The 15,522-nt window shown below is 44.6% G+C and overlaps 2 protein-coding genes across 2 annotated transcripts; one reads left to right on the forward strand and one right to left on the reverse strand.

Annotated features, from left to right (window-relative positions):
• Positions 1-1,118: 1,118 nt before the first annotated feature.
• LOC146661846 (uncharacterized) lies at positions 1,119-13,070 on the reverse strand. Its single transcript, XM_085418339.1, has 5 exons — positions 12,975-13,070; positions 4,132-4,183; positions 3,086-3,241; positions 2,757-2,852; positions 1,119-2,581 (listed from the first exon to the last, which is right to left on the reverse strand). Exons 3-5 carry the CDS (start codon positions 3,155-3,157, stop codon positions 2,342-2,344), a joined length of 408 nt encoding a protein of 135 aa, XP_085274465.1. The 5' UTR covers positions 3,158-3,241; positions 4,132-4,183; positions 12,975-13,070; the 3' UTR covers positions 1,119-2,341.
• Positions 7,760-11,032, forward strand: LOC146661847 (uncharacterized). The gene has a single exon (XM_085418338.1). It carries the CDS (start codon positions 8,265-8,267, stop codon positions 10,635-10,637), a length of 2,373 nt encoding a protein of 790 aa, XP_085274464.1. The 5' UTR covers positions 7,760-8,264; the 3' UTR covers positions 10,638-11,032.
• Positions 13,071-15,522: the final 2,452 nt, after the last annotated feature.

The raw sequence follows: 15,522 nt of genomic DNA on the forward strand, positions 1-15,522 counted from the left end.
ATTTTATGTCATAAGGTAAAGACCCCATAGAGAGAAAACCTCAGCAATTAGACAAATCCCTATCTACAAGCACTTGGTGACTGTGGGAAGGAAAAACTCCCTTTTAACAGAAAGAAGCCTCCAGCAGAACAGATGGTTGCCAGTGAGAGGCAACTATCTGTGATGGATGAGAGGAGGGAGACAGAACAAAAGGAAGAGAGCCAGAGTTAGCCATCATGGCACGCACCTAGCAGCCTAGACTTACTGCAGCATAACTAAGAGAGGGTTCAGCATCATTTGAACCAACCTTCAGCCTTATCAAAAAGGAAAATGATAAGCCTAGACTGAAAAGCAGGGATAGTGTCTGTCTACCAAATTCAAACTGCTAGCTGGTTCCTCAGAAGCAGGTTCTGGAAGCTGAAGGCTCTGCTTCCTACTCTACTTTTACAAACTCTAGAAACCACAAGCCTGCAGAAGCCTGCAGTCTGAGAGCAAAGTGCGCTATTAGAGTGATTTGCTACTATGAGGTCTTTAAGATAAGATGGGGCCTGATTATTCAAGACTTTTTATTTGAGGAGAAGGATTTTAAATTTGGTTTTGGATTTAACAGGAAGCCAGTGAAGAGATGCTAATAAGGAAAAATATTCTCTCTTTTCTAGTCCTCATCAGCCCTCTCACTGCAGCATTTTGGATTAACTGAAGGGTTTTCAAGGAGCTTTTAGAACAACCTGATAATAATAAATGACAATTTTCCAGTCTAGAAGCAATAAATGCATCAACCAGTTTTTCAGAGTGACTCTGAGACAGGATACCAGTTTTAGAGAAATGCAAGAAAGCAGTCCTATATTTTTTTATGCACGTTGAAGAACCTGCCCTGGTTAAAAGGACGTTAAGATACCTTGGGCATAAGGAGAACAGAAATACATGTTTTTCAGTACACATGCACTTGTGTCTTGACTTAAAGGTGGTATAGAGATGTTGGTTCATTTTATACCTTGCTCTCAAAATCAATGCCCTCTGCCTCCTTCTGTTTTTATCTTGTGGGGCTGAATAATGATGTTGAGCACACTTTTAACTTTGACAATGATGAGACGCATTATCATTTCTTGTACACTGAAAAAAATGTTTTGTTCAATTTACTCAATTTTTTTATGACAAGTGGTTGCACGAAATAAATTTGTTTGAATCCAGAAATATTTTTTAAGTACACTGAATTTAATTTAAGCGAGTAAAACCAACATATATTTTTAAGCTACTTTAACTTAACTGTTGTGGATACGTCTTAGTCAAATATTATTAGTAAGTCCAACTAAGGTCGTGTTAAATGTACCAGAATAATTTGTTTCCTTTACACTTATGTCCCAAACTTATATTCAAATCAATCAAATTGTTAATTTCTCTCTATTTCAATTAAGTTAAGTTTACTTAAAAAATATTGCTTACCCTGATTTGTAGTTTTTAAAAACGTCAATAATGAAAACTACAACATTCTTTCACATCATTTATTAATGCAAAATTTGTTGCAAACAGAATAAGAATCCACATCTCTAAGGGAAATTGCTGCAATTTGTATAATACAAATTACAAAACTTTTGCCTATGAACTAGTAGCTTTAAAAAGCTGTATTCAAACAAAACAGAAACAACAGACAAGAGAAATGTTAACCAATGTTTCTCTTCCTCTAAAAAAGAAAACAAACAAACAAACTCCTTACATAAAAGAATAAAACACTACCAGCAGTATAATGTATCACAATTAGAAACTGATGCATCCACAAACTAACCAGTTTCAGACTTGCTGTTCTGCGATCCATATTTAGAAATTGCATTTTAATAAGGTAATTAGACTTAAAATTAAACTTGTGTTTTCCTTACTGCTTATTGACCACTGTCTTTCCATTCTAGTCCTTTCTTGAAGATTCTGAATGTTTTACATATTTTCTGACCTAACATACTCGCTTCAAAACAATTAATAGTCTTTAAAGTGTTACCAGTGTGCTGCAGTGTGGTAATCATGAATGTTTTTTGTTTTTTTTTTATCCGGTTGAGTTAACACTGATTATACGCAGGGCAGCAGCTATAACTGAATAATTACAAAGTTGCTCTTCAAGCTACTCAAATGTACCACACGTGAAACATTCATTATTGAAAGTTAAAATGTTCAATCGAAACATAACACAGAACAAATGATGGTTGTACAAGAGTTTCACTCCTATTCACAAGAGCACCAGTCATTGGTAATTTACATAACAGCATTCTCTTGATGTGTTATTTTAGAAATCTTCCTATCCAGTAGCAATTTTGTTCTTCAGCCCAAAGACTTTGGGGGAGAGCTTTTCACCATCGAATCCCATCAACACTTTCTAAATGAATTCATAATAGTCCTTCAATTCCTTGGGGAAGGCTAGGTTTAGTGCATAGATTACTCCAAGCATCAATGCACAAGCTTGGGCCAGAGATCCAATGTTGTCCATGACTATCTCCCCTTCAACAAATATTCCAATGTCATCATAATGTCCATTTTGTCCATCCTCCCTGTTGATGACATAAATGCCCATGGTGTGCTTCTTCAGGTCTCTCTGGATATTATCTCCTTCAATGTCCTAAACATTTAATAAAAAGGTAAAAGAAAAAACAATTAACTCTACAATTAAATTCCAATCTAGTCGTTTGTGTGTGTGTGTGTGTGTGTGTGTGTGTGTAATACACACACACACAGATATCTATCTAAAAAGTGTGTGTATAGATGACTTGCTTACAATGACTTAAATGACTTACAAAGAACTCCCGAATAAGGCTTCCGTCCTCTTCACCAAGGTAGAGGCAAAGTGCCCTGAGAACTGCTTCCCTTTTCACTTTAACATCACTTTCAGCCTGTTTAAAGAGAGTTGCTGATTAAACCAATTTGGAAAAAAGAACAATGTCTGACATTCGCAATAAGTAAATTTTATCATATGTCAGTTCAAACATAGTAAATAAAATTTATATATGAAATTTCAAAATTTAGATTGCTTGGCTGGTCACCTAAAACGGCTTATTGGACTCACCAGTGACCTGCCACTTAAGACAAAAGAAATCCAAATAGAATTTGCAATATTCAGATTTACCTCTTGCATGATCTGCAAGTGGTGGGCAAGTTTCTGCCCAGAAACACCGCCCTTCTTCTGGAAAACTGTCATCAACTGAGGTGTAATTCTGTCTAACTGTGCCGCAAAGGTCGTCTCCAGTTGAAGTGTTGTAATACGCTGGAATTCAGCATTTACCTGTATCTCACACACACACACACACACACACACACACACACACACACACACACACACACACACACACACACACACACACACACACACACACACACACACAGAGAGAAAAAAAGAAGACTGGTGCTTAATCATTGGTATGATTATTTTGTTATTTCTTCATTAAATGCTACAATGCAATTGCCATCACTTCATAAAGCATGATTATCATATGGGTTAGTATACAGTGCATGAAGGATGTTACTACTGTTAATCAAAGAAGAAATGAATGGCATCAGTCCATTTAACGGGTTTAAAGGGTTTTAAAAAGCAGATATTTGTCTGTTTCAGGTGGTTGGCAACACATTTTCCTGTGCTCCTTGTCCACTGGTGGGAGTGTCTCACCTGTGAGGTCAGCGGGGCAGAACTCTGCCATCAGCAACAGAGAGCAGAGAAAATTTAGATGTGCAACTAAAAACATGCTTGCCATGTAAGCCCCAAACATCTCTGAAATTGCTCTGCAAACTTCAGAGTACTTATACTTCAGGAGTCCTGTGGGTACCGTAAAGACTCATGTATGCAAACAAACCACATTTTTTTTTGCAATCTGATCCTTTTTCTCTTGGCTGTTTCCTTCAGGGATCACCACAGTGAATGATCCACCTCCATCTAACTCTATGCTCTGCATCCTCTTAACTCACAAGAACTAAATTCCTGTTTTTCATTTCACTTTCGCAAGTTTTTTTTTCTTTTGTCCTGGATAAAAGAAATTTAATCATATATATTAATTGATATTAATTAATATCAATATTAATAATCACAAGAACCCTTAAGATGAGATAGATAAACTTGTCCCTGCAATACTGTGACAAATACTGTTGTGATAAATATGTAAGGAATTTGCATGTACTTACCAAAATAACACCATCTTCTTGAATAAACAGTAACACATAAGGGGAAGAAAATCTGCCAGAAAAGGAAGACAAATAAAAAAATAAAAAAACTTTAGAAAGACAAACAATTACCGTTTCCAAGCCATTAGTGCATTACTTCATGATACTCCCTTGTAACAAAACAAATCTTACTTGTGCCTCTGTGCAAACTACAGATGGCACGATACCACTTTTTTATGTCCGATACCGATATCATAAATTTGATTATCTGCCGATGCCGATATGAATCCGATATAGTGTATTTTATAATAAATAAAACTGTTTTTATAAATATTTTGCTGCATTTTGTATAAGTTCATACTCAGTTTTAAAAACAAAACATTAAAGCTATTCTGTTATACCTGTATGCAAAAAATACACTGCACCCAAAATATTTTATACTTCAGCAATACTGATCAACCTAAAAAACTTACACCATCCTCCTTATTCAGGTATTCTAAACAGTACATAGAAATATTAAACTAACTAATAGGACTGCCAACTCCCAGCAAAAATATTAGGAAATCACCCCGCACCCTCCGCCTGATAATGCTTAATTGACGTAATCTACTTTAATGCACAGAAATCAATTATTTTTCTATAATAATTTGATTCAACATTTTTCTTCAATACAGTTGCAGACAGCGCAGACAGCGTACCTTCCCAAAGGAAAAAGTGCTATATGTACTACTATTACTAGGGCATATATTAGACTTAATATTTACTACATACAATAATGGATCTCTATACATTTAACCAGATCACCACTTTGGTAGTAAGATTTAGAATAATTATTTATTAAAAGCTAGACATTTTAAATGAGAATAAGAAAGAAAATTATGTCTTTGTGTCTCCCTTTCCCTGTTAATGCCCTACCTGGCCCCTGGCAAAACTTTGCTAGATCCGCCCCTGCACAGTTACCAGCTGTCAGCTACCTAAAAAAGGATCCTGGAGTTATTTGTCTCTCAGAAACAGTTCATAACTTCCCTTCAACTCATTCATGTGACCTAAAATGTAAACCTGTTTCTTCATTACCTGTTCAGCTCTAATGATTCAGTAAAAACTTCTCCTGGTTTCACCTTCATGTTTCCTTCTCACCACATATCCAAACTATCATGACCAGCAGCTATTACGGCTGTGGCTCCAGAAAACATAAGCGGATACTAGAAGTAATATTAAAAAAATTCTAGCAACAGCTTATCAAGCTTAAACGTGCTGCTGTTGTTTATCTGCCGTTCCCTTTCAGTCGATTCACTCGGTACAACACATAAGTATGGGATATCACGCCCTCGCGTGTCCTGGCTGAAGAAACCTTTATTCACGCCTTTACGGCAGATGACGTGTGATGACACGCGCAAGGCCCCGCCCGCACATATAGCCGCTGCCATCACCGTCATCCCTCAGTTCTTACGCTCTTCACCTCGCTGAGAACACCTCTGCTGAGTTGGGCTAGCTAGCTACTGCTAGTTAGCTCCGTTGTCTGCCAACTTGAACCTAGCTTAACTGCCCCTGTTGGTGTTAGCCTCCACCGCCCAGCTGGTGCGTAGGCTGCCCGCGGAGCGCTATTTTCAAGTTTTTCTTGTGCAGCGTTTCGCTTTGCGTTTTGGGAATGGACTCCAAACCGAAGCGAGCAAAGCAGAAATCTTCTGTTCGCCCCTGTCCTCAGGGATGTGGTTTCTCTTTGCACGACAGCGACCAGCACGATGCCTGCCCTGTCTGCCTGGGGATCGTCCACGCTAGGAGAGCGTTGACGGAGCCCGAAGCTTGTGCGTTTTGTCGCCAGCTCCGACGCTCGACCCTGGAAAGACGGGTGACGTTTGTGGAAAGAGTGCTGGGACGCTCGGCTGTCGCACGGCATGACCCTCTTCTTTCCGAGTCTGGAGCCCCGGCTTCGTCCGAGTCCGAAGACGAAAATTTTCAGGTCGATGTCCCCGCGATTAGCTGGGCTGACCACATGGAATACGTTGACGGGTTAGCCGATGACGGACCGGAACCATGCAGGAGCGCTGACGGGCTTCAGCCTGGGTTGAAGCCCGCCAGCGCTCCCCAGGAAGACGATGACGTGCTGGACATCGGCCTGGACATCCATGGTTTGTCGGAGGATGAGCAGGAGAGCTCATTGTCGACCCAATATGCCGCCGCTGCTGCGCCGGTCGGCCACGATGACACCTCTCTTTTCTCCCTGTTTCGCCGTGCCGCTGAGAAGCTGCAGGTGGACTGGCCCTCTCCTCCACCAGCTCGGAAGCCGTCGCGGTTTGCGGGTTTTTTCCTTCCACCGGAGCCCGCAACGGCCAAAAACTGCCTCCCCATGTTCCCAGACTTTCTCTGCGAGCTAACAGCGTCATGGGACAAACCTCTGTCTACCCGCGTCACTGTGCCCGGCTATGGACAGTACATGGAATTGGACGGCGCCGAGGGAGCTGGTTTAGCTAACCCACCCCCTATGGAGCCGTCTCTGGCTGCTTATCTGGCCCCGTCCCATAACCATGGTGTCGGTGGCCCCGCAACTCTGCCGTCCAAGCACTGCAGATTCTCGGCCTCGCAGCTGGAGAAGATTTATCGGGCTCAGGCCGGCACCGCTCGAGCCATGAGCTCCGTCACCATGCTCCAGACGTACCAAGCAGTGTGCCTGGCGGAGCTTGGATCGCTGGTTCCGGAGGACAGCCCGCTGTCACCTCTTCTTAACGAGGTTAGAGTCACCACGGATTACATCCTCCGTGCGTCTCGCTGTGCAGCGCTCTCCCTGGGCAGAGGGATGGCTTCGACAGTGGTGGCGCAGAGGCACCTGTGGCTGACCCTCTCCGACGTCCCTGATAGAGACAGAGCTGTGTATCTGGACGCACCAGTGTCTGCGGCTGGGTTATTCGGACATTCACTTGAAGCCATTCAGGCTAGATTCGATCTGAGGAAGAAGCAGACGGAAGCTCTGCGCGACATCATCCCCAGACGCCAGCCCCAGCCCAAGCCCACTGCTAGCTCTCACAGGCCCGCCGCTCCTCTGACAGCTGGCAAGAGACCGGCGCCCACTGCTGGAGTGGGAGGGCCGCCGGCGAGAGCACGTACTCCGGCCCGAGCTCCACGCCAGTCGGCCTGGGCCAAAGGCCCTCCCCCGGGCCCCCGACGGGACCCGACGCCCAGGAGGAAGAAGCCTCAGCCCTCCTAGCTGTGATTGCGAGTGGGGAAGGGATCCGGCAGCAGGGAGACGCTGCTCTTACCCCTCTGTTGCCGCACAAGAGGTGCCGCTTAAGTTCTGTTCAGGTTGTCAGCCCCAGAAGGCGCTGCACTTCCCTATCGCGGTCTCCCAAGCACATAACCCCTGCACACGGTTCAGATGTGTTGAATGTTCAAGCGACCACATCGAGTGTTCCCGCTGTTTTTCATTGTTATGCCCCGGAAAAGGTGCACCCAACAAAATGTATAAATGTACATGTTCCCATGTTGCAATCAATAAAGAGTGTTGTTTACTCTCAAACAATCTCAAATGCTCAACCTGCAGGCGAAATGAGCCAGGTCAGGCAGGGGATGCAGTCCCCTGCAGACACACTGGGGGGCGACGGCGCCCCGCCGTCAGTGCTGCAGGCCAGCCGGCTGACTGCTCACTTCCCTCAGTGGCGCGCTTGCGCCCCCTCTCCGTGGGTGCTGCAAACCGTTGCCATGGGTTACCGGTTGCAGTTCCGGGTCAAGCCGCCTCGTTTCCAAAGAGTCGTGAACACGATTGTCAACCCCGAGGCAGCCTTGGTACTCAGAGAGGAAATACAGGCGCTATTACAGAAGAGAGCAATACGGGTGGTCCCCGCTTCGGAGACGGACAAAGGTTGGTACAGCCGTTATTTTGTCATTCCGAAGAAAGGGGGAGGGCTTCGTCCCATCCTCGACCTGCGAGTCTTGAACACGTACCTGCGAACGTACAGGTTCAAGATGCTAACACTCAGACAGCTCCTGAGTGCAGTCGGCCCGGGAGATTGGTTTGCGACAATCGATCTAACAGATGCTTATTTTCATGTCGCTATACACCCGAAACACAGGCAGTTTCTGAGGTTTGCATTCGAGGGCGTAGCCTACGAATACCTAGTGCTGCCGTTCGGGCTGTCGCTCGCTCCCCGCACCTTTACGAAATGTGCCGAGGCAGCGCTAGCGCCCCTCAGGAAGAGGGGCATCCGCATCTTGGCCTACCTGGACGACTGGGCTCTCGTGGCTTGCTCCAGAGAACAGGCGGAGACGCAGCTGTCGCGGGTTCTGTCACACATTCAGACACTGGGGTTCTCTGTGAACTTTCAGAAGAGCTCGCTAATCCCAGGTCAACAGATCGCTTTTCTCGGTCTGGAAATATGCTCTCTTTCCAGCCGCGCACGGTTGTCAGAGCACAGAGTGGCCGCGTTTCATCGCTGCCTCGCTCAATTTCAGCTGGGACGCAGACTGCGTTTCCAGACGATATTGCGCTTGTTGGGCATGATGGCATCTATGATCGCCGTAGTGCCGCTTGGGCTGTTGAAAATGAGAGCGTTTCAACGCTGGACTCTCTCTCACCGTTTGTGTGCTTCGCGTCACCTCCGGAGGAGGCTGCCGGTAACTGCGTCTTGCATGCTAGCTCTCCGTCCTTGGAGGGAGCCCGGGCTACTGCACCAGGGCTCTCGGATTGGGAGGGTGTTGTTTCGCAAGGTGGTGTCCACAGATGCTTCCCTAAGTGGGTGGGGAGCGCTGTGCGAGGGTGCGTCAGTGAGAGGGATCTGGTCCGCGGCTCAGCGCCAGCTGCACATCAACCACTTAGAGCTGTTAGCAGTGTTCTTAGCTCTAAAGCGTTTCCGTCCAGTCCTGCAGGGCCAGCATGTCTTAGTCAGGACGGACAATTCAACAGTGGTGTCTTATATAAACAGGCAGGGAGGAACACGCTCTCTTCCCCTGTTGCAGCTGTCTCGCTCTCTGCTGTTATGGTGCAGTGTTCATTTTCTGACTCTAAGAGCCACCCATGTCCCGGGCCACCTGAACCTGGGGCCGGACCTTCTCTCCAGGGGGGGTCCTCTGGTGAGAGAATGGAGGTTACACCCTTCAATAGTGGCTCAGATTTGGGATCTATTTGGCGAGGCGCAAATAGATCTTTTTGCTTCCAGGGTGAATGCTCACTGCCCCCTGTACTTCTCCATAATCGACCACGATGCACCCTTGGGCTTGGACGCGCTAGCGCACCAATGGCCAGACGTGCTCCTGTATGCATTTCCCCCAGTGGAAATGATATCTCCAATTCTGGAGAGGGTGCGTCGGCATTCCCTCTCTCTGATCCTGGTGGCCCCTTGGTGGCCCGCGAAGTCGTGGTATGCAGAAATAATCAGCCTGCTTGCAGCAAGTCCTTGGCAGCTTCCTCTCCGCAGGGATCTCCTCTCTCAGGCGGGGGGGGAAGTGTTTCATCCGCGCCCGGATCTGTGGCACCTTCATGCTTACCTGCTGAGAGGTTAAACTTGGTTGCTAAGGGTCTGCCACCTAGTGTGGTAGCGACGATTCAGAGCGCCAGGGCCTCGTCTACTAGAGGCTTGTACGCTTACAAATGGCGAGCCTTCGAGCGATGGTGCCAGGACCGCCACACTCTCCCATTTCAGTGCTCTATTGTGGATGTTTTGACATTCCTGCAGGAGCTGTTGGATAAAGGCCTTTCGTTTTCGACGATCAAGGTTTATTTAGCGGCTATATCTGCTTGTCATATCGGTTTTGACGGGGTGACACCAGGTGCGCATCCCCTCGCCGTGCGTTTTCTGAAAGGGGTTCGCCGGCTGAGGCCCGTGCTTAAGTCCAGTGTCCCGGCTTGGGACTTGTCTTTGGTGCTGGAGGCCCTTTGTGGCCCTCCGTTTGAACCCGTTGAGTCGGTAGATATGAAACTTCTTTCGTATAAGACCGCATTACTTCTCGCTTTGGCCTCGGCGAAGCGAGTGGGGGACCTTCATGCGCTGTCTGTGCATCCTGCCTGCACGCAGTTTTCTCCTGATGGCCGCAAGGTCGTATTGCGTCCGAATGCCGCCTATCTTCCCAAGGTCATGCCTGCATCTTATAGTTCAATGGAGTTTGAGTTGCTGAGCTTTTGCTCCCCTCCTTTTGAATCTGAGGAGCAGAGGAGGGTGCATTCTCTTTGTCCGGTGCGTGCGCTACGCACCTACATTGAGCGCACTCGGGATGTGCGTTTGTGTGACCAGTTGTTTGTCTGCTTCGCTAATCCGAATAGAGGTAGAGCTCTGTCCAGACAGAGGCTGTCCCACTGGATTGTAGAAGCTATCTCGCTGGCATACAGCACCGGAGGTTTTGCGTTGCCCCACGGGGTGGGAGCTCATTCCACCAGGGGGATGGCGACCTCATGGGCTCTTTTTAGAGGGGTGCCTGTGGCTGATATTTGTGCAGCGGCTAATTGGGCGTCGCCGCACACTTTTGTGCGGTTTTATCGGTTGGACGTTACAGCCCCTTCGGTGGCTCATGCTGTCCTTTCTGCTGGGTCTACCACTCACTAAGGATGTGGTGGTCCCGTTCCGGTTCGGTGGCTGCTCTGCGGGGCGTGTATATAGGTCCCATACTTATGTGTTGTACCGAGTGAATCGACTGAAAGGGAACGGTTAGTTATGTCTATAACTTCTGTTCCCTGAAGGAGAGGAACGAGGTACAACACAGGGTGGCCCCACTGAGCAGTTGGCTCGGTGAAGAGCGGCTATCGAACTGAGGGATGACGGTGATGGCAGCGGCTATATGTGCGGGCGGGGCCTTGCGCGTGTCATCACACGTCATCTGCCGTAAAGGCGTGAATAAAGGTTTCTTCAGCCAGGACACGCGAGGGCGTGATATCCCATACTTATGTGTTGTACCTCGTTCCTCTCCTTCAGGGAACAGAAGTTATAGACATAACTAACCGTTTTCCTCTTTCTAGCGCAAACTGGGTGACTAACAAATGAGAGAGACTAGCGACAGAAAAGCCGATCACCTGATAATCGATCAGTTTCATGATTGAAGTAGCAACAGGAGAGGGAGGGGGGAGAATGAGGGAAGAAGTTTTAGCTGTTCAGCATGAAGACACCGAATAACTCCAGCTTTGTGTCTTTTTTCATTCTAGCTGAAGTATAAAACAAATCGCTTCCTTTCCCCCTCAATACAAAACTCCGACAGCCAGTCCAGCTGTGGCTCCATACATCGGTTGTTAAGCTCAACATGGAAATACTATGCAAACATAAAGAGATGAACTTACACACTTGCTTTACTTCTCTGTGTTAGTTTTCTCTGAGATTAAATGCAGCGGTTTGGAAGCACGTAGCGAGGCTTTAAATGCTAAACCAGACCGCTGACTCAACAGCTCTATCAAGTGAAGCAACTTCTTTTCTGAGTTAATTTCAGTTCTGACAAACATCACTCTCAGTGCCTTTTGATCTCACATTTTTGGCAACCACTGAGTTATTCTCCTCCACAGTTTACAACCATTATTTTTTTCTGCACAAAAGACGTTGTGCAACGCCAATCCTACTTATTTCCTACTGCACCCCTGACTGTGCAGGTGCGTTCAGAAGCCCCCTCCCCCGCCCGACTATTCCTTAATGCCAATGTTGTGGCGGGAGGGACGATTTCTCCACTTAAAACTGCAGGCGACTGTACAGTGAACTTTACAGCTAACTACAGAGAAATTGCCTCGTTCCATAATTTGTTAGTACAATTTGTTAAGTTGCCTAATAATTCTGCACAGTAATAGTCACCTGCACACACAGATATCCCCCTAAAATAGCTAAAACTAAAAACAAACTAAAAACTGCTTCCAAAAACATTCAGCTTTGATATTAATGAGTTTTTTGGGTTCATTGAGAACATGGTTGTTGTTCAATAATAAAATTATTCCTCAGAAATACAACTTGCCTAATAATTCTGCACTCCCTGTAGTTCCAATTATCTGTGGGTTTCCCAGGTTTGCTGACCAGCAGTCATTTACACTACCTTTCACCCCAATAGAAGCGTACGCTGCAGATGGAGAGCCAACGGCTAAGGCCAGGAGAAGTATCTCGAGTCGCCTTCAGAGCTTCCTGTGTTTCATCACTCTTGACATGCTTCATAGCATTCAAGAATGGACTATTCAACATGCACAGCAAACGGAGCATGTTCATTGGTTCATGGACCTCCCTGAACTAATGGCATTTATTGCAATTGTGATCTTGCGGGGGGTTAACAGGGTTCCATCTGTAAATGACTGCTGGTCAGCAAACCTGGGAAACCCACAGAATGCAAGAAAAATCAGGCCACTGTGCGATGTGTTCACTGCTACAGATACACATGTGGTAAATGCAGACTACAGATACCATGGCAGTGCCAGGATTGTGAGTGATTGCTGAAAATGTTGTAATGTACTCACTCGCTTTTTATTATTATTTGTAAATATGTGTACAAATGGTTGGTTTTTGTACTGTTTTTATCAATAAATGTCAGCAACAAAGGACCTACACCCATGTGTGTTGATTTCTCCCTAAGATGGCAAACTGAAACACTCCACTCCCCCACCCCCTCAATCACACACCCCCACTCCCCTCCCTCCAGAATTCCTATTTAACAACCTAATATACATATGAATGACTATGATTTAGCTTCCACTTCCAGCATTTGACTGCTCTCCGGCTTTTAAAGGTAGAACGGTAGAAGCCTGGCAATCCTAGAGCAGTAGCTAATAGAGCACATAGCTAGCTTAAGTCAAATTCATGACAAAGTTCAGAGGTGTACAACTACTTAGACTTCTTTCTCCATGTGCACACGTCTTAAAGAGTCAACATGCTTTGACTGAGGTAAAAAAATAAAACAAAAACGACCGTAAAAGGTTTACTTACCGAAGCTAGACCACCTTTATATGAAGTTGTGCGATTAACTTGAGCCCGCTTGCAGCACACAAAGAGTCCGCTTCTTCAGTCCGCGCGCAAAATGGTGGCCTGTCCTAACGCATGCGCAAAATGGCCCAGCAGGAGGCTATGAAAAACATACTTAAGCATTTTGAGCTACATTTAATTAACTAAAATTAATTGGATTAAAACGCAGGGAATGTATTCTGGAGTTACTCGAATTATATATGTAGACAGGAATTACTCATTTGAATTGAAAAGATATACCAAAATATAATATGCTATATTTAAAAGGAGACAATATCACTTTTTTCAGTGTAGGATGCACAGTCTTCATATAGTGGAATATAATTTTGCCAATCAGAGTAAAGTTTCTGTAGCAATGCATTTTCAGTCATCTCTATTATCGGATTAATTCACTGAATATCTCACAGTCTCATGTGGTGCTGTGAGAATATTAATCTATGTCCTGTTACTTAAATAAACAGAGAGGAAATGAATTCATAACAGACACACTGTCCAATTTATAATATCCAGTTCAGCTTTTTTGTATTTTTGTGGATATTTTTAATTCATTTTAACACTTTAAATTCTGTACATTTGTTAAGAAAAGTGTTTGTAGAGTTCATGTATTATTATAGTTCTCCTCACAGATCCAGGAACCTCGACTCTTCTAGCCAAAGGTGTCATTGACTTTCCAGTCCCTCCAGCATTACCTCAAAACAAGCTTTTGCAGAATACCACGCTAACCAGCCACTCTAAACGCAGGCTATGTTACTCATTACAGTACTGTGGACCTGTGCTGTGCATTGCATACCTGCATCGCCATTACCTTTGAGCATTGCCAGCCACAGAATTAATTAAATTCTAATATAGCCTTGTCTGGGGAAAGCAGCGGTCTGAGGGGTTGTTAAAAGCAAATCAAGACAGGAGTGCCTTCCTGGATCTGAGAAAATGACTCTTAAATGTAAGGCGCAATTAAGTGGGAGAGCAGTGTTACCTGGCATACAGGATCTGCAGGGAAATCTTCAGTTAAGCTACACTTTTCTCTTTCATTCTATCAGCACCGTCTTTCACTGAACTCATAGTTCAGTGTTTGACACAGTAGTGACAGGCAGTTGTTCAGGTGAGATTTTCAGAGAGATTGCTTGTGAGTAAAGATACTGATGCTATTATGCAATACAAAAAACAGTAACTACTTTAGCACTCTGCCAGGTCGCAGTTTTATTTCATAAATTTTATTTTGATTCTGCATTTTTGGTCAAACATTTTACCGTAGGGGGTTTCACGACATTTAGGATAGAGTCAGTTTATCACAAGCCTTATCCTTTTTCTGTGGTATTTCATGAAAACTGATTTTATGCAGTCCTGGCTCTGCAATCAGATCTTCATCTGTAAATTCTAAACAAAAACTACTTCCCACTTTACTACTTCTTTGGTTCAAGAACATGTTTTCAAGGAAAGACAGACACTAAAGGACAATTAAATTTATGTATATCTGTAAAAGTGCATGGCAAATTTATACTGTACTTTTAATTCAGTTTACACTCCTAAATAGTATTCAATTAGCACCTGATTTCCTTAGACACCAGGTGATTATGCAGTCAATATTAGATCACCATTCGGTATGTGGCCGTCATTCATCCATCCATTTTAAAGAGAAAGGATATACTGGACAGATCCACCGCAGGGCTTGCATGGAAGAAATAAAATTCACACCTAAACCCAATGTAGAATTACCAGTTAACCTAACAAGCATGACTTTGTGTGGGAGGAAGCCAGTGGACCCTGGGAGAACCCATGACAACAGAAGGAGGTAGACTATACAGATGGCCAACCCACTATCATGGCAAAGCATGTAATGGACATGCTAGTCCACTGTGTGAATGTCACGCTTTGCCTTTACTAAGCATGAAATGGATACACCTACAGGAGTTGCAGTACCAGTAAGGGAAGATAATATATGCAAAGCAAACAAGTCACTACTGACCAAGAAGGGTATGAAATACATTCCAAGCTCCTTCTATGCCTGGTAAGATAACGCTAGGTGGCTGATATGTAAATGTTTCTTTAAGTGTTTGTTTTCATGATGGGTTGAAATAAAATATCTCCTGCTGCTAGTACTGCAGATTACTGCAACGTATTGCAACTTCTGCATGTGTGTCCATTTCACGCTTTGGAGAGGCAAAGCGTGACATCTGCGCTTTGCCATGTTATTGAGACTGGTGTGGTATTTTCATGGTCAGTGGTTAATTGAGTTCACTTTATCTTCTTTTACAACTTTTCTTAAAATCTTATATTTTAAGTGACATTGATGCATAAAAACTCCAAAGGACTTACGAGTAGTTAAGCATACAATAAATGCCTAATATTACGCTGCAGACTATCGAAACTTCTTTAGTAATGAATAAGAACCAGTAAGTGGATCAATAAACAATATTAATTAGATTTTAGTCTTCTGCCTCCTTGTGCCATACTATACTAAATATTTTGTTTTGTATTTTGCTATGGGTTAAGGTTTTCACTGACATGAAATAGC

The sequence above is a fragment of the Rhamphochromis longiceps genome, linkage group LG9 (genome assembly GCF_057381845.1).
Source record: "Rhamphochromis longiceps isolate RC_006_pf linkage group LG9, R_longiceps_female_GT1.1, whole genome shotgun sequence".
Taxonomy (NCBI): domain Eukaryota; kingdom Metazoa; phylum Chordata; class Actinopteri; order Cichliformes; family Cichlidae; genus Rhamphochromis; species Rhamphochromis longiceps.

Excerpts from the sequence above, each read along its gene's own strand:
- LOC146661846 (XM_085418339.1), bottom strand. The coding sequence starts at position 3,157 with ATGACAGTTTTCCAGAAGAAGGGCGGTGTTTCTGGGCAGAAACTTGCC. Across the intron at positions 2,853-3,085 it reads ACTTGCAGATCATGCAAGAG|GCTGAAAGTGATGTTAAAGT; the intron begins GTAAATCTGAAT and ends CTCTTTAAACAG. Across the intron at positions 2,582-2,756 it reads GCCTTATTCGGGAGTTCTTT|GACATTGAAGGAGATAATAT; the intron begins GTAAGTCATTTA and ends TTAAATGTTTAG.
- LOC146661847 (XM_085418338.1), top strand. The coding sequence starts at position 8,265 with ATGTGCCGAGGCAGCGCTAGCGCCCCTCAGGAAGAGGGGCATCCGCAT.